Below are 19,300 nucleotides of genomic sequence, written 5' to 3'. Positions count from 1 at the left end.
TGCAACGCCCCTGCCGTCTTCCAAGACTTTGTTAATGAAATTTTTCGTGATCTCTTATATTCCTGTGTTGTTGTATATCTGGACGATATCCTGATTTTTTCTGCCAATCTAGAAGAACACCGCCAGCATGTCCGCATGGTTCTTCAGAGACTTCGTGACAATCAACTTTATGCCAAAATGGAGAAATGTCTGTTTGAATGCCAATCTCTTCCTTTCCTAGGATACTTGGTCTCTGGCCAGGGACTACTAATGGATCCAGACAAACTCTCTGCCGTCTTAGATTGGCCACGCCCCTCCGGACTCCGTGCTATCCAACGTTTTTTGGGGTTCGCCAATTATTACAGACAATTTATTCCACATTTTTCCACCATTGTGGCTCCTATCGTGGCTTTAACCAAAAAGAATGCCAATCCTAAGTCCTGGCCTCCTCAAGCGGAAGACGCCTTTAAACGGCTCAAGTCTGCCTTTTCTTCGGCTCCCGTGCTCTCCAGACCTGACCCATCTAAACCCTTCCTATTGGAGGTTGATGCCTCCTCAGTAGGAGCTGGAGCGGTCCTTCTACAAAAAATTCTTCCGGGCATGCTGTTACTTGTGGTTTTTTTTCTAGGACCTTCTCTCCGGCGGAGAGGAACTACTCCATCGGGAATCGAGAGCTTCTAGCCATTAAATTAGCACTTGAGGAATGGAGGCATCTGCTGGAGGGATCAAGATTTCCAGTTATTATTTACACCGATCACAAGAACCTCTCCTATCTCCAGTCTGCCCAACGGCTGAATCCTCGCCAGGCCAGGTGGTCTCTGTTCTTTGCCCGATTTAATTTTGAAATTCACTTTCGGCCTGCCGATAAGAACATTAGGGCCGATGCTCTCTCTCGTTCCTCGGATGCCTCGGAAGTAGAGCTCTCTCCGCAACACATCATTCCTCCTGACTGCCTGATCTCCACTTCTCCAGCCTCCATCAGGCAAACTCCTCCAGGGAAGACCTTCGTCTCTCCACGCCAACGCCTCGGAATCCTCAAATGGGGTCACTCCTCCCATCTCGCAGGTCATGCGGGCATCAAGAAATCCGTGCAACTCATCTCTCGTTTCTATTGGTGGCCGACTCTGGAGACGGATGTTGTGGATTTTGTGCGAGCCTGCACTGTCTGTGCCCGGGATAAGACTCCTCGCCAGAAGCCCGCTGGTCTTCTTCATCCTCTGCCTGTCCCCGAACAGCCTTGGTCTCTGATTGGTATGGACTTTATTACAGACTTACCCCCATCCCGTGGCAACACTGTTGTTTGGGTGGTCGTTGATCGATTCTCCAAGATGGCACATTTCATCCCTCTTCCTGGTCTTCCTTCAGCGCCTCAGTTGGCTAAACAATTTTTTGTACACATTTTTCGTCTTCACGGGTTGCCCACGCAGATCGTCTCGGATAGAGGCGTCCAATTCGTGTCAAAATTCTGGAGGGCTCTCTGTAAACAACTCAAGATTAAATTAAACTTTTCTTCTGCATATCATCCTCAATCCAATGGGCAAGTAGAAAGAATTAACCAGGTCCTGGGTGATTATTTACGGCATTTTGTTTCCTCCCGCCAGGATGACTGGGCAGATCTTCTACCATGGGCCGAATTCTCGTATAACTTCAGAGTCTCTGAATCTTCCTCCAAATCCCCATTTTTCGTGGTGTACGGCCGTCACCCTCTTCCCCCCCTCCCTACTCCCTTGCCCTCTGGTTTGCCCGCTGTGGATGAAATATCTCGTGATCTTTCCACCATATGGAAAGAGACCCAAAATTCTCTCTTACAGGCTTCATCACGCATGAAGAAGTTTGCTGATAAGAAAAGAAGAGCTCCCCCCATTTTTTCTCCTGGAGACAAGGTATGGCTCTCCGCTAAATATGTCCGCTTCCGTGTCCCTAGCTACAAATTGGGACCACGCTATCTTGGTCCTTTCAAAATTTTGTGCCAGATTAATCCTGTCTCTTACAAACTTCTTCTTCCTCCTTCTCTTCGTATTCCTAATGCCTTTCACGTTTCTCTTCTTAAACCACTCATCATCAACCGTTTCTCTCCCAAACTTGTTTCTCCCACTCCTGTTTCCGGCTCCTCGGACATCTTCTCCGTAAAGGAGATACTGGCCTCCAAGAAGGTCAGAGGGAAAACTTTTTTTTTGGTCGATTGGGAGGGTTGTGGTCCTGAAGAGAGATCCTGGGAACCTGAGGACAATATCCTAGACAAAAGTCTGCTCCTCAGGTTCTCAGGCTCTAAGAAGAGGGGGAGACCCAAGGGGGGGGGTACTGTTACGCCGAGCGCTCCGGGTCCCCGCTCCTCCCCGGAGCGCTCGCTACACTCTCGCTACTGCAGCGCTCCGGTCAGATCCACTGACCCGGTGCGCTGCGATACCGCCTCCAGCCGGGATGCGATTCGCGATGCGGGTGGCGCCCGCTCGCGATGCGCACCCCGGCTCCCGTACCTGACTCGCTCTCCGTCGGTCCTGTCCCGGCGCGCGCGGCCCCGCTCCCTAGGGCGCGCGCGCGCCGGGTCTCTGCGATTTAAAGGGCCAGTGGTTCTAATTAGTGTGTTCACCTGTGCACTCCCTATTTATACCTCACTTCCCCTGCACTCCCTCGCCGGATCTTGTTGCCATTGTGCCAGTGAAAGCGTTTCCTTGTGTGTTCCTAGCCTGTGTTCCAGACCTCCTGCCGTTGCCCGTGACTACGATCCTTGCTGCCTGCCCCGACCTTCTGCTACGTCCGACCTTGCTTCTGTCTACTCCCTTGTACCGCGCCTATCTTCAGCAGTCAGAGAGGTTGAGCCGTTGCTAGTGGATACGACCTGGTCACTACCGCCGCAGCAAGTCCATCCCGCTTTGCGGCGGACTCTGGTGAAAACCAGTAGTGACTTAGAACCGGTCCACTAGCACGGTCCACGCCAATCCCTCTCTGGCACAGAGGATCCACCTCCTGCCAGCCGGCATCGTGACAGCATTGATCAGTGTTGTCTGCATTCTATTGCTCTAGCCTGCCAAAGCAGGCTGGAGCCACAGAATGAAGATTGGACGGCATAGAGGTAGGGACCCTCTGGTCTTCATGTAAGGTGACCAGGACCGCACAATTAACCCGCGGTGGTCCCGATCACCCATAGCAACCAGCCAGCAAGTTTGAGTTGCCGGCTTTAGGTCCCACAATCAGCTTTGATTGCAGGATCTAAAGGGTTAATATCCTTGCAGAGGTTATCGCTGCTGCAGGCTATTAGCTGCTGCCCCAGGCTGTTGATTCCAGCCGGGCCGTGTGGTATGGAGCAGGATGAGGTCACAATCCTGCTCCATAGCTGCTTCCCCCTTCCCAGGAGGTACCCATTAGTCCTGGCGAGGAAAGGGGTTAACATATCACCACAAATGTGAGCCAAAGCCAGAAGTGTATGCAAAGGGAATATACAATATAAAGGGAGGATTTATATTTCTCCTTCCCACTAGGCCCACTTCTGACTTTGGCTCAAAAACTGCAGTGTCAGTTTTTCTAAAAAAACCTGTGTGACAACCTAGCCTAACCATTATTAGCTCAAAAGACATCTACAACTATAACAGGCAGGGTATAGCTATATTATTTATTTAAAAGTGTAATAAGAACATTTTAAATATTCAACAGATCATTTTATTTTGAGAATATCCATCCTGAAGTGATGTCGTGCTGGTATAGTGTCAGGCCTTTGTGCCAAGAGCATGTTATATAATACTGACAACAGACAAAAGAGCCAATGATATGGCTCTAAGCCTAGTGCCAGCTGCCAGTTATTTGGTTCTGACCCTGTTTCCAAGTTCCAGTAATGCTATAATATCCTTGTGTCATTGGTCCGCCATAGTATCTACAGCTTTCAACAGCTGAGTAGCCATATGCAGGGGCCTGTAAGCAATATAGGCCTCCAAAACCTACTGGCTGGTTCTTATATGTTAAAGCTTGAGTATCTGACATGCATGTATAATGTGACCGTATTATGTCGAACAAATCCTAAATGATTTTGGTAACTAAGCAAGTTAATTCTCTGTTTATGTTTTCTACTAACTCTTTGGGTGTATTCACATGTACAGTATCCTGCACAAATTTGATGCACGTGAATTAAAGCTGCAGATTTTATGCTACAGAGTTCAATGTAAACGAAATGACTAAACATACCATCAAATCTTGCACATCAAATATATGTAGGATAATGTATGTGTGAATAGACCCTTAGGCTGGGTTCACACGGCAGAATGTCCATGCAGAATTCCGCACAGACATTCTGCAGCAGCTAAGGCTATGTTCACACGGCAGGATTTCCATGGGGAATTCTGCAGTGGTAGAGTCCCGTTGAATTCAAAGGGATTCTGCTGCACTGTGCGTACACGTCCATTCTTCCTGCAAACTCCGCGCAGAATGCATTCTCGTCAATGAGATGGTGTATTCCCGCGTGGTCCTAGCACCGGCCTTAAAAGGAATCTGTAATGCTGAATAGGCTGAGCTATTTATTAGATAGTTTTGTGGAAAAAATTATGACAATAACTTTTTTATTTAAATCCCTGTTAACATAAAGTGTATGTACAGGCTTAGAAAAGCAGAATGGCTGCACAGCTGTCTGGTTTGGCTTGTTTCTGGTATTTCAAATTAGCTCTATTGTAGTACATGGAGCTGAACTACAATCCCACATACAACCTGCTGGCATTGATTAATATGTCTCTCCCTACACCCAAAGGTGGAATGTCCACCTAGAAAATTTCAAAGTGGACATTCCGCAAACAGAACATGTCGGTGCTAGGCTCACTCTGAAATGTCTCGTCTCCATAGACATCAAGGCATTTCTGTGCAGATTCTGCAGACAGAATAGACAAGTCTATTCTTTTTGTGGTTGCCGGTATCATGATTTCCAGGGCAGAAACATATGCCACAGAAATTCTGCCATGTGCACAGTGCAGCAGAATCCCATTAGAAACAAGTGGAATATTCCCGCGGAATTCTGCTAGGAAATTCAGCCATACAAACATAGCCAAATAGGGAAAGCTCTATAGATCAAGGCCAGTGGGGAGAGGAGAAGCTTAAGAAACTGTCCCAATGACTCCTCATTAAGACAGCATAAAAGTGATGACAGATTCCCATTAAGAGTTTAGTGGGAGGTCCTATTCAGTAATTGACAGTTGTTTCTGTATGCACACTCATACAGAAAATGCTGCCAGTTCCTAAGAAGGACTACCCAATTAATACTTATCTAATGTCCTCAGATTGGACAGCATGGTTTAAATGAATGCTGCCCTTTAACTGTTTACACATTACACCTCAAATCCAGGAGGCTATTCTTCCCGTTTCTCACTTCCTGTGGTCTATTACTTTTTGTATTTTCCTTCAAAAAATTTATCTATATTTGTTATCATCGAGTTGTAGTTTTGCAACAGATGGAGTCACACTGTTTGGAAAACACTGGTATAACAAAATGTTTAGTGTTCTATAGCTAGTTCAAAAGCTACAAAAATGCTTTTTGCTTAAATGGGCAACGTCAGAGCCAAAAACTTTTTGTAATATGGTTGTTTAAAAGTTTTTAAATATTTAATAAAGAAAACAGCCCCTGAAATCCCCCCATTAGGGGCCCTCATACCTACTGGGACAGTAACCAGTCCTGCAGCAGCCACAGGCTTGTCCATGAGTCATAGACAAGAGCTGACACCAATCACACCACACCACACAGACACACCAATCATCTCCCACCACCACAAGAAGGAACATGCCCCCTTCCCTTCAATCACATCCAGGGTCCCACCGTATTAACCCCATAGATGCCATTATCAGTCCTGATCATGGCATGTATGGGATTGACAGAGGGAGGTTGCCATGGAGCAGGAGGCCTAGTAAGGCATTCACAGGCTTCATGTCAGTGTACACGGTTATACTGTGCTGCAGTATAGATTTACTGCAGTATAGTATAAGAGGTAAAAAGTGTAAAATATAAAAAATGTTTTTTTTTTACTGTATTACTGTATTTTACTGTATTTTTTTTACTGTATTAAAAAGGCCTTTTTGTCTACCCTGTAGTGTGCTCACTACCAGGCAGACCTCCCCAGCAGGCGCGACGTTTATGATGCCTGCTGGGGCCGACACTTCCGTCCTTAGTTCTTCTACACAGGGTGCCTCCAGCTGTTTCACCACTACAACTCCCAGCTTGCCCTGACATCTATTGGCTGTCAGGGCATGCTGGGAGTTGTAGTGGTGCAACAGCTGGAGGCACCCTGTGTGGAAAACAATAAGCTAGGGCCATGGCCGCAGCGCTACCTCCTCCGCTCCGCCACCCCGCACCCCCCCCCCCTGTTGAAAACCACAAATCCTTCTCCGCTCTCCCCAAGACATACCCAAGTGCAGAGTGTACCCGGCGTGCAGGAGACATCCCCGGCATGCAGCAGAAATAATAGTGTTGAAGATGTACCCGGCGTGTGAGACCAGGGAGCCGATGCGCTCTCAGCGCTCTCAGCGCTCTCTCCCGCCTTTCTGATTGACAGGCAGGGAGCGAGCGCAGCCTCAATGAATTCGGACCGATTGCCCGGCCGGCATCGGTCCTAATTCATGCGTGACGTCACGCCAGCCTGCAGCCGGCCACTAGGAGGGAGACCCCTAGTGGCCGTTTTTTAAAATTAACATAAACTATTTTGATGAAAAAATTATTAATAGATGTATATTAGAGATATGTTGTAGTACATCAGTACTACAACATGTCAAAAAAAAAGTTTGGTGATAGTGCCCATTTAATGAGATTTTCCACGTGATATATTTGTGACTTTCCCATGTGTTACCTTTTGATATATTACTGAGCCACAAATAATTGAGTGGATTGTTTTTGTTGCTTTACGTGTACATTTTCAAATTATAGCCTGCAGAGCTGTAATGGTTGTGGATGTTTTATTTTCAGCTAAATATAAAGTGCCTTATAAGAAATATCACAGCAGCCAGCTAATGGTGGCTAATAGCTGAGCCATTTCTATATATCTGGGCTCATTTCCAAATAATTTTTAAACTCTTAGCTGAAAAACTGGCTTTAATATGATATTAAACAGAGCCTGGGGGCCAAAAGTGTAGCATCTGTGTGGTGAAAAATAATCCATAAACAGCATGCATTGAATAGAAGAGATGAGTGGGCAGTATATCGACCTGATGCTTTGTTTCTGAACAAGTAGCCAAGATGCAGTAATATGAAGCTTTGTTATACAGTCAAGTACAGTATATACAGTTTGTGCACACTATAGATATACAGTTGCAACCATCAGTTCAAATGAGTTTATTTTCAAAATTTACAAACTTTCAGCCCCATCAAACAAGAACAATATATGTAGCTCAACACAACTAATATAACAGGCGCTTTCTCTTGACTACTGCAGTCTTAATTCAACCCCATCATGACAAGTCTCTTTAGTAGAGCATCATTTTTCTGTTATGACCTGCTGCAAATCTGATGCACAGCCAGACATCAGCCTTAAAGTGGTATTCCAGTGGAATTTTTTTTAAACTGGTACCAGAAAGTTAAACAAATTTGTAAATTACTTCTATTTAAAAATCTTAATCCTTCCAGAAACTTCATCTGGAGCATACAGCAGCTGATAAGTACTGGAAGGTTTAAGATTTTTAAATAGAAGTCATTTACAAATCTGTTTAACTTTCTGGCACCAGTTGATCAGTTGATTAAAAAATATATCGTTTTTTTTACCCGAGTACCCCCTTTAAGCAGCATACTTGAGGAATCTTAGCCCATTCCTTGTGGGTAATGGCCTCCAGTTCCCTAATATTCTTGGGTTTGCGTACTGCAACCACCATCTTCAAATCCCACCAGAGACTTTCTATGGGGTTTAAATCAGTGGACTGTGACAGCCAATCCAGAATCTGCCAGGAGTTCTTCCGAAACCAAGCCATGGTGGGATGTGAGCTATGCTTGGGATCATTGTTCTGTTGGAAAGGCCAATGATGCACACGTTTCAGCTTTCTCCCAGAAGGCATAGCATTTTCTTCTAGGATTTCCTGATACCTGATTGTATCCATATTGTCCCCCGCATACTGCAGGTTTCTATTCAGTGTATGTTTCAGTCTTCTGCTTCCAGACATATCGCTGTTTCAGTTTTGTTTCATTGCTCCACAAAACAGAATCCCCAAATCTTCTGTGGTTTATTTATATGGTTTGGATGATACTAGAGCTGACCTTTCTTGAGTCTTAAGGTCAGTAGAGGTGTATGTCTTGGAGTTTGGGCATAAAGCCCGCCAGTGTTTAGTATGTACCTTACTAAGCAAACAGAAACTGTAGTGCCTTCTTCCACTAAATCTTGCTGCAGGTCTTTCGCATTTACTCGAGCACTTTTGACCACCTACCTCAGAAATATGGTGGCAGCCTCTGATAGCCTCTGCCATGTGAATGTAGTGTAGTGCAGTGCAGCCAGTGGTCCTTTACCATTGAATATGCTAATTCAATTTTATACTATATCTCCAGGAACATTCAGTGTCTTTTCTTTCTTTTGTATCTTTTTCCCTGATTGTGCAAGGCAACAATCGCTTCATTTTTGGAACCACTCTCTTGCCATCAAACATCACAGTCAACAAAGCTGTCACCAGCCCAGGTATTTGGTATGTTTTATCTCAAGCCCACCTGATACAAAAAATGAACCCCTAATGCTCATTTTATGTTGAATTTGGAGAAAAAAATAGTTATATTAGTTGTGTTGAGTAATTTACACTGCACTTGTTTTATTGCATTGATGTCATATTTTTAAGTCTTTGTCAAGATATATGGCATCATTATGAACATTGTAGAATTACATCCCCCCCCCCCCCCAAAAAAAAAGAAGGAAACTCCAATTAATAAATTGTATTTATGCTTAGATAGTACCAATAAAAACTTAAACTCATCCCACAAAATGACCCAGTTAACCTGATAGAAAAGTAAGGCTGGGTTCACATTTGTCCGGTGCCCAGCATAGGTGAACTCAGCCTAGATCTCGACGCAACTGATGCCATAACTGATTACAACGAGCATCAGTTGTCATCAGTTTTATGACATCCGGCGTCCATTGTTTTCAGATCACCAGAGAGGGGTGTCCAATCATCTAGCAGCAAAATTTTGATGTTGGACGATTGTGAACTGTCCCATTCAAATGAATGGGATCAGTTCTAGTATCAGTTTTCCCCCAGTGCATGCCAGAGGGAAACTATGATGGATGCCTGACATATGTGATCCAGCCTTAAAAAGTTATGCATCAAAGAACCAAAACAAAAACATCAATAAAATATAAGAAAAAAATGCAAAAACAGCTATGGCAGATTTTTCTGTATTCCTGTAAAAATAAATAATAATAATAATAATAATAAAAATGAATGAATGAATTGATGAATAAATGTATTCTAAAATGGTGTCATTGAAAAATACAACCCATTGATGGAACAATAGAAAGTTACAACTCTTGGAATTCGGCATTGAGAAATTAAGAAAACAAAAATACTGGCTCCTCACCTATAAGTAGGTGGGGTTTAAATGAATTAAAAACAGAAATGTACCCAGAACTGTTTTGCTATTAAAACATGCAACTTGCACTTTATGTAAACCATGACTTTATGGATTCAAGCAAGGGAATGTGTACTATAATGCCCAACCATGCAGCTGCTATAAGGCACTTGGTGAGAGGGGGCCCAGTCCTGGTTGGTTCCATTACTTTTTCTGTTGGTAACAAACTGTGCTTAACTCCCCCTCTCTTCATGGGAATTACATTGACAGCAAAAGAATGGGGGGTGTTGACCAATGGGTCATGAAAAGCAAGGGGAAATAAACACCAGATCTTTCTGTCCTGTGGAGAAAAATCAGAAGCCATAACATGAGGCCCATTTCGATATTTGCTATGTGGCCTCCTTTCTACTATGTACGCCATTGGTTCCATGGTTATAAAGACGCTTTATGTAACACCAAAAAGCTCTGTGTGCGCCTTGCCTAGGGCTTCCCTTTTAGAATCTTTGCGGCAGCTAACCTATAGTGTAACTGCATGTATTCCTATTATTACAGCATAGTCTCACCTTCAAATACATGCAACCATGGCTCCCAATTAAAGGAGAACTCCACCCCTTAACATCTTATCCACTATCCGATAGATAGGGGATAAGATGTCTGATCTCAGGGGTCCCGTTGCTGGGACCCCCTATGATTTTCAGTGTGGCACCCCAGTCATCCGTTGCAGGATGACGGATGACCCCCGTCATCCGTGACGGATGACAGGCGACCACAGCTGTCATGCCCCCTCTATTCGTGTCTATGGGAGGAGGCCTGATGGCTATGTACTAGCTACCACGCCCCCTTCCATAGACATGAATGGAGGGAGTGTGGTGTGACGTCATGAATATGGAAGCTCCAAGCTTCCATGTTCAGAATCCAGTGTTGCTGGCCCAGAGATCACGGGGGTCCCAGTGGCCGGACCCCCCCCCCCCCCCCCCCCCACGCGATCAGACATCTTATCCCCTATACTTAGGATAGGGGACAAGATGTCTAGGGGTGGAGTACCTCTGTAATTGTGGGAATGTAAAAACCAGTAAGAAATACTCTATGAAGCTGCAATTTGACAAAAAACCTCTCCAAAAGGACACCTTATACAAAAAATGCCACACTGTTGTCTGAGCAACACTGTTGCATTCATTTTATGAACCTTTTTTGTCCTATACTGCAACACAAAGAATAAAAAAACTTGTCATATATATATAAGCATTGTGACTTAGTTGTTAGTACTGTTATCTTGTGACATTTGGGTCTTGGTTTCAAATTTAAGAAAAAGCAACATCTCTATTGAATTGTTATGTTCTCCCTGTATAGGCATTGCTTTCCTCCCACGCTCCAAAACATGATGTACATGCAACCTAAGAATGCAAAAACGATTCACCTCTTCTATGATGATCCTAATGTAAAATGAAAGGGGTTATGGTAAAACTGACATCTTTTTCCTTTGCAAGAATGCTTCCAGAACTTACATTTCCAGTCCCTTTGAGTACTAAGAGTCAAGGATTGTCTTAATAAACTGCACATTTTACCCAAATGACAACATCAATGAAAACTACACTTACATCTATAGTGAGGCATTATTGTGAAAATGTGCAGTGTCAAATAACACAACACACATCTGTAGTTTGCTTGTGAGCCACTTACTTGGAGATTGCTGTTCTCTCTTTCTGCTCCGCACATGAAAGTCTTTAAATCACATGTTGAGAAACAGTCAAAGAAATTGCAGTCCTTATCAGATGTACATTTTTGCTCCAGTATGTTCCGCATTTTGGGTTCAAAAAATGCCATATCCATATCAATGGCCACCACCTGCAACCAATAAAATAGTATATATATATATATATATATATATATGAAAGGCTTAGTCATTATTATTCTTCAGGACAACCTTTACTGTCACATTCCTTATACAAGCTCCAGGCACATGTTTCTACAGGAATATCTCCGGTTTATGATATGAAAAAGAATGAATGATTTTCAAAGTGAGGGAATAGTAGGACTATTTCTCTGTATTTTCATGAACAATGAAAATAAAGATATAATACAATCTCCCACAGCATAGAAAATATAATGACAATAAATATAATGTATTACATTGCATGTGGCATACAGTAAATTCCAATCATTACCAGATAGTCGGAACTCTTTTATATGTGGAGGTTTAGTCTTCGTGAAGACTTCCATATGTCACAAGAATGTCCACAATGGTTGGACCTACCCAACAGATCACATTGTCTTATATTCATTGAATCTCTGTCAGCCTTGAATGTGATCAGATTCTGCTCAGTGGATGTTTTGTTAAATAATATTTTGTTGAATTGAAGAATAATTTTTTTATATTTTTTACTCCACAGAAAGGTGCCTATGCTAACATTATAAATAAGAATATGGAAAAAATTTTACCAGAACCCATATTTATTGTTAAAAAAGAGAATGGAAGTCCAGCGCGGTATTCCATAGCAAATTGTGCAATTTATTTACATGAAGCACGCAGTACAACAAGGATGCATGGTGGTCACTATCATGCATCCTTGTAGTACTGCGTGCTTCATGTAAAGAAATTGCACAAATTGCTCGGGAATACTGAGCTGGACTTCCATTCTTTTCTTTAATTATACTTCTGGTGAGGTCTACATCCATCCGCGCTGCAGTGGGTCGTACTGGGTGAGCTGATCACAACGCTCTTTCTACCATATTTATTATTATATCATAGCTATTACCATTTGCAAGAGAGATATTACACAGTACCTTATTGTCATTGTACCAGTCTCTGTTCTGCTCATTGCAGGCCAAGTCATGAGTAGCTGCTGAAGCGCCATTTCTTCTACAGTGATACCTCTTTGAGATGTCCACCTTAGGGTGGGATCTCAGGGTGCAGTAGCTGCATGCTAAACAGGTGTTGATAGAGGTTAACAGCTAATATGAAGTGCAAGTCAAAATGAATGTACTATATAAAAATCATATTCTTCAGGCTTTGCTTCAGGGGTATACCACGTGTAATTTGTAAAATTTTACTTGCTTAAGGTAGGAGTTCCCTATTTTTTGTCTGTACAAAAATTGTTTAATTACAAGTTCTTTACACGAAACCTGAAACAATGCAAAATTATCCACTTGGCCAACATGTGCAGAAAAGAAAAAAGAGAAGCTAAGCACCTAGTAAAACATATATGACATATTGGTACACGATATATAGTGTATATGATAACAGGTAATGAATTTTCTTCTTACCAGAAGGAGTTGCACTTAGAGCACAACACCTCTGCGGGCATGTACATGTATGGTGGGTCAGTAGCCTTGTGGTCTGTCCGGCGTTAATATCCACGAGCTGTAAAGAAATCCACAGGGTGCAGGCAAATTATCTGAGAAACTTTCTCAAGCACTTTTCCCAATAGACCAATTCGGGTCACATTTACATATAGCAATATTGTTTTATCAAGGAAAGATGCAACACGTTTCGATTCTGGACCAGAATCTTGCCTGATGAAGATGTAATTGTGACCTGAACTGGTCTATTGGGAGAAAGATCTATGACCGAGAAAGATCTTTGCCTGCACCACTCTCTCTGGACCACTCAGTCAACAGACACAAAGGCACAGACACAAAAATCACATCATAACCCCATATACTTTCTGCAAAACTACACTCTACTTTACACTGCACCAAAAAAAAAAAAAAAAGAAACACATAGCTTCTGCAGTGTTAGACCATATCCCCACTTTAAAAAGCTTAGGGGGTCCTGATCACGCACTTTCTTACAGTTTCTTGACATGCCCTCCTAATCCAGGGATATGTGGGTTTAAATTTGTCTAACGATTCAAAGAATGATCAGATGGACACACCCTCAAACTGCAAACACTGAAACAAAGGAGTAAAAGGAAGCCTGATGCAATAGAAATGTTGGTCAAGTATGTCAATACAAAGAGACACAGAAAGTCGGCACTGATAAACCTTCGCTTCTACTGCACACCTAAACAGTCCTCGTCAGTGCAATGGGATCACAAATCATTCTTCTGCAAACAACGATGTGCTCAACCATCAGAGTGCAGGCAATGCAATCATAAATAGTAAAGAAAGAAGTCAGGTGGCACTCACAGTTAGGTGAAAAGGATCTTCTTTATTGGGTAAGGTGCATAGGCATACAGCGGGGCGCGAAGGGCCCCACTGTATGCCTATGCACCTTACTCAATAAAGAAGATCCTTTTCACCTAACCGTGAGTGCCACCCGACTTCTTTCTTTACTGTTGGTCAAGTATGTATTTGCCCTATTTATGACTACATCTATCAAAGGAAAAAACACAAGACAGAGCTTCCCATTGTGCGGTACGTTTGATCATATAGGTGTTTAGGGTGAGTAGTATAGAATAGCCACACGCCTTATGGAGTTGTATTGAGCATACAACAACTTTGATAACTTTATATCATATTTGGGTAGCGGTGCAGCCGTCCGGATTTTTCGAGGGGGCTTCCTCCACACTCGATAGGTATTCTCAAGAACAGAAGCAGGAAAAAAAAATTCAGGGTAATCGGCGCCAACCGTCGGAGAAACTTCAAAGTAGACTGGTATATAATCCAAGTATTATTTTATTTTGCTTTGACAGACGCGTTTCGAAGTCTGCTACCTCTTCTTCAATGACTACAGCAATTGTACATACATGCATAACACAACGTTATATATAGGTAAAAAGGTGGGCGCACAGGCTGTTGATCTTGGCGCCCACTTTTTTACCTATATATAACGATGTGTTATGCATGTATGTACAATTGCTGTAGTCATTGACATTAAGCGAAAAGCATAATAAAATAATACTTGGATTATTTACCAGTCTACCTTGAAGTTTCTCTGACGGTTGGGGCCGATTGCCCGGAATTATTTTCTTCCTGCTTCTGTTCTTGAGTACATCTAATCAAAGGCGTTGTCTACAACATAAAAATATTCTACAATGTGAGGGAAAAGGGTCCTTTGTGTGTGAAAAAAAACACAAAAAGAAATTCCTAGAAGAGTGAAGAGGAACGAAGTGATATCATACAACTAAGAAGAGCCAAGCACAATAAGCCTGATGCCAATGGGTAGTGGGAAAGACCTCAGTAAGCTATGGCCCTGTCCTTGGTTTGTGTTCTTACACTCTAGTATTATTTCTGGTGATATGACTGTAATTACTGGAACGTAGAGTAGTCTGTATGTAAACTGATGTTATGTGCAGCTTGAGGTCACAAACTGGGCCAAGTTCTACTTTCCAAGATGAGCAGCTGAAATTCCAGAATGATGACAGCATCTCAAGCAAGAACATTTTCTTCATTATGCAAGCTACATTCAGCTTTATCTACGGTGAACATGTACACAACAATTCCAATATTATTCTGTGCCTCTAACATGACCCTGGATGTCATTTTTTACATGTTTTATTTTTTTTTTTGTGTCTAATAGTTTTTTCTTTGTTCGTGTGATCAAAATGTAGCGGAAGCATGGTTGGTTTATAAAGGGCATGCAAGGTTTTCTACTCTAAAATACTGTTAGGCAGATAATGATAACCAGGCATACACTGTACAGGAGTCTTTCTAAATACTGACATTGTATTGATTTTGTGATATATGTGGTTATTTCCTTGGTGCATTAGGCACCCAGGTGCAGTACCCCTAAAGAGCTTTATTTATCTCTTCACCAGTTAGAGATCTCATGTACATTAAGAACTTTACTGATAATAGGGATAATTTTGCAGCCCCATATACCGCCTACCAATTATATCATATCCAAGACGTTCGGTGCTGTTATTTTTTTAATCTCGTGGGCAATTCTGGATAGTTAAGAGATTTACAGGATTTAACATTTACGGCTAATTACAGGTAATAGGAGTCTCTAAGAGCCCGTAGTAAAAAGACAACCTTCTTGATGGTGCTCTAACCGAAGAAATTACCAATTGCTTGGTTCAGATACAATCTATTTAATAATGCAACGCGTTTCAACCCCAGACTGGGGTCTTTGTCAGGGCCCTGATGAAGAGAGTAAACCACAGGTGGCTGTGTTGCCATCTGTGAGGACAGAGAGGGCAAATGCAGGAGGCAGAGCCAAGGGTGAACTGGAATGTGTAAGAAGTAATATGTTAATTACATTAATTGAAACAAGGATTCAATAGTCCAATTTTCTTTCCATCAAGTAGAAGTACCTTTACAGCAATCCTTTTGATTACATTTAAAGGGGTACTCCGCTTAAAGGGGTACTCTGCCCCTACACATCTTATCCCCTATCCAAAGGATAGGGGATAAGATGTCAGACCGCCGCGGTCCCGCTGCTGGGGACCCCCGGGATCCCCACTGCGGCACCGCGCTATCATTACAGCACAGAGCGAGTTCGCTCTGTGCGTAAAGATGGGCGATACAGGGGACGGAGCTGCGTGGCGTCATGGCTCCGCCCCTCGTGACATCACGTCCCGTCCCCTTAATGCAAGTCTATGGCAGGGGGCGTGACGACCGCCACGCCCCCTCCCATAGACTTGTATAGAAAGGGGCGGGCCGTGACGTCACGAGGGGCGGGGCTGTGACGTAACGATGCTCCGGCCCGTCATTACGTGCAGAGCGAACTCGCTCTGTGCTGTAATGATAGCGCGGTGCCGCAGCGGGGATCCCCGGGGTCCCCAGCAGCGGAACCGCGGCGATCTGACATCTTATCCCCTATCCTTTGGATAGGGGATAAGATGTCTAGGGGCGGAGTACCCCTTTAAATATTTGTTTTTTAAATGTATTTTCTGCCTGACCACATTGCTCTCTACTGACACCTCTGTCCATGTCAAGAACTGTCCAGAGCAAGATAGGTTTGCTATGGGGATTTGCTCCTACTCTGGACAGTTCCTAAAATGGTCAGAGGTGTAAGCAGAGAGCACTGTGGTCAGACAGAAAGCAAATTCAAAAAGAAAAGAACTTCCTGTGGAGCATATAGCAGCTGATAAGTACTGGAGGGATTAAGATTTTTTAATAGAAGTAATTTACTAATCTGTTTAACTTTCTGGCACCAGTTGATTTAAAAAAAAATTTTTTTTCAAGAGGAGTACCCCTTTAAGACATAGCTGAAATACGGAAAAATAAAAAAGTTTGTTATTAAGACCGAAAAAGTTACACAAATTATATATTAAATGAGAATAGGGAATAAGTAGCTGATCACGGGAGGTTCAACCACTGGACCCGGCGCTCAGTGAGGAGCGCATGCTAAAGACGGCACAAACTCAACATTCATTTCTACGGGAGCGCCGAAAATACTCGGACATCATCGGAGCTCCCGTAAAAATTAATGGAACGCATACCCTCTACGGTAGACTGTGTCGTGCTCCTCACTGAGAGAGACAAAATCCTGTCCCAGAGATCGCAGGGGGTTCTCAACGGTCGGATCCCCATCATTAACTTATCCCCTATCCTGTGGATAGGGGGATCAGTTAACTTTTGTTGGAGTTCTCCTTTAATCTCTCTTCATTCAGAATTGCTATGAAAAAGATGAGTAACCTCATTTAAGATTCCACAGGAGTACACAACTACTGTCCAGTAAGTACACACATTTATACAAAGCAATTAATAAATAGATAATAAACGGTTCAAATAAATAGAAAAGAAATACTCTGAAAACCAAATTACACTAGTAAGTCAGTTCACACATACTGTAGGCCCGCAATAGTGCAGATAGAGAAATTACCCTAATAACACATGTCCATGTGTGGATCGTGGGCCATATATCAATCAGCCATATGAGGAATGTACTCAAATACAGATATTTAAAGGGGTATTCCAGGCAAAACCTTTTTTATATATATCAACTGGCTCCGGAAAGTGAAACAGATTTGTAAATTACTTCTATTAAAAAATCTTAATCCTTCCAATTGTTATTAGCTTTTCTGTCTAACTGCTCAATGATGATGTCACGATGATGATGTCCCGTGAGCTGTGCATGATGGGAGAATATCCCAATAGGAACTGCACAGCTCCCGGGACGTGAGTCATCAGAGAGCAGTTAGACAGAAAACAACAACTCAACTTCAGAAGCTAATAACTATTGGAAGGATTAGGATTTTTTAATAGAAGTAATTTACAAATCTGTTTAACTTTCCAGAGCCAGTTTATATATATAAAAAAGTTTTGGCCTGGAATACCCCTTTAACCCCTTAAGGACGCAGGACGTAAATGTACGTCCTGGTGCGGTGGTACTTAACGCACCAGGACGTACATTTACGTCCTAAGCATAACCGCGGGCATCGGAGCGATGCCCGTGTCATGCGCGGCTGATCCCGGCTGCTGATCGCAGCCAGGGACCCGCCGGCAATGGCCGACGCCCGCGATCTCGCGGGCGTCCGCCATTAACCCCTCAGATGCCGGGATCAATACAGATCCCGGCATCTGCGGCAGTGCGCGATTTGAATGAATGATCGGATCGCCCGCAGCGCTGCTGCGGGGATCCGATCATTCATAACGCCGCACGGAGGTCCCCTCTCCTTCCTCCGTGCGGCTCCCGGTGTCTCCTGCTCTGTTCTGTGATCGAGCAGACCAGAGCAGAAGATCACCGAAAACACTGATCTGTTCTATGTCCTATACATAGAACAGATCAGTATTAGCAATCATGGTATTGCTATGAATAGTCCCCTATGGGGACTATTCAAGTGTAAAAAAAAATGTAAAAAAATTTAAAAGTAAAAGTAAAAAAAAAGTGAAAAATCCCCTCCCCCAATAAAAAAGTAAAACGTCCGTTTTTTCCTATTTTACCCCCAAAAAGCGTAAAAAATAATTTTTATAGACATATTTGGTATCGCCGCGTGCGTAAATGTCCGAACTATTAAAATAAAATGTTAATGATCCCGTACGGTTAACGGCGTGAACGGAAAAAAAAGTCCAAAATTCCTACTTTTTTAATACATTTTATTTAAAAAAAAATTATAAAAAAATGTATTAAAAGTTTTTTATATGCAAATGTGGTATAAAAAAAAAGTACAGATCATGGCGCAAAAAATGAGCCCCCATACCGCCGCTTATACGGAAAAATAAAAAAGTTAGTGGTCATCAAAATAAAGGGATTATTTATCCTTTCCCACTATACAATGTCAGAAATAGTAGATATAGTCACTCCATTTGGTTCCACTGAATGGTACAGTATAGAATCGTTGAGTGGCACGCTAGGAGGCTTACGTTTACCCACCTAATGTCAGAAATGAGACTATTATCACAAGTCATGGTGCATTCTGAATGCTTACGACTCAGGAAAGATTTGACCACATTAAGAGATGTCGCAAGGGGCTAGTTGCCTCCCGAGAGAGAAGAGGATCGACAGTGATACTTCCTATACGCTGAACTGACCTACCTGTAAAAAATTGCACATAACGTGTAAACTGCTTTGTTGTAGATTCTTTTATTCTATTTTGCTTTTCTGTATTTTGTATTTTCTTACAAAATTGAATAAAATATGTTTGAAAAAAAAAAAAATAAAGGGATTATAAACGTACTAATTTGGTTAAAAAGTTTGTAATTTTTTTTAAGCGCAACAATAATATAAAAGTATGTAATAATGGGTATCATTTTAATCGTATTGACCCTCAGAATAAAGAACACACGTCATTTTTACCATAAATTGTACGGCGTGAAAACGAAACCTTCCAAAATGAGCAAAATTGCGTTTTTCGTTTTAATTTCCCCACAAAAATAGTGTTTTTTGGTTGCACCATACATTTTATGATATAATGAGTGATGTCATTACAAAGGACAACTGGTTGCGCAAAAAACAAGCCCTCATATTAGTCTGTGCATGAAAATATAAAAGAG

At 42.5% G+C, this 19,300-nt stretch overlaps 1 protein-coding gene across 2 annotated transcripts in view; it reads right to left on the bottom strand.

The window, feature by feature from the left end:
• The window catches only part of DIPK1C (divergent protein kinase domain 1C), a 91,330-nt gene that overhangs the window by 7,647 nt on the left and 64,383 nt on the right, over nucleotides 1-19,300 (bottom strand). For both annotated transcript variants that reach the window (XM_056521438.1, XM_056521437.1), the window contains exon 3: nucleotides 11,159-11,323. In XM_056521438.1, coding sequence (XP_056377413.1) covers nucleotides 11,159-11,323 — 165 coding nt within the window. The remainder of the gene's footprint in view (nucleotides 1-11,158; nucleotides 11,324-19,300) is intronic.

Source organism: Hyla sarda, chromosome 5 (genome assembly GCF_029499605.1).
Source record: "Hyla sarda isolate aHylSar1 chromosome 5, aHylSar1.hap1, whole genome shotgun sequence".
Lineage (NCBI taxonomy): Eukaryota > Metazoa > Chordata > Amphibia > Anura > Hylidae > Hyla > Hyla sarda.
This window is presented reverse-complemented; position numbering and strand designations above follow the sequence as displayed.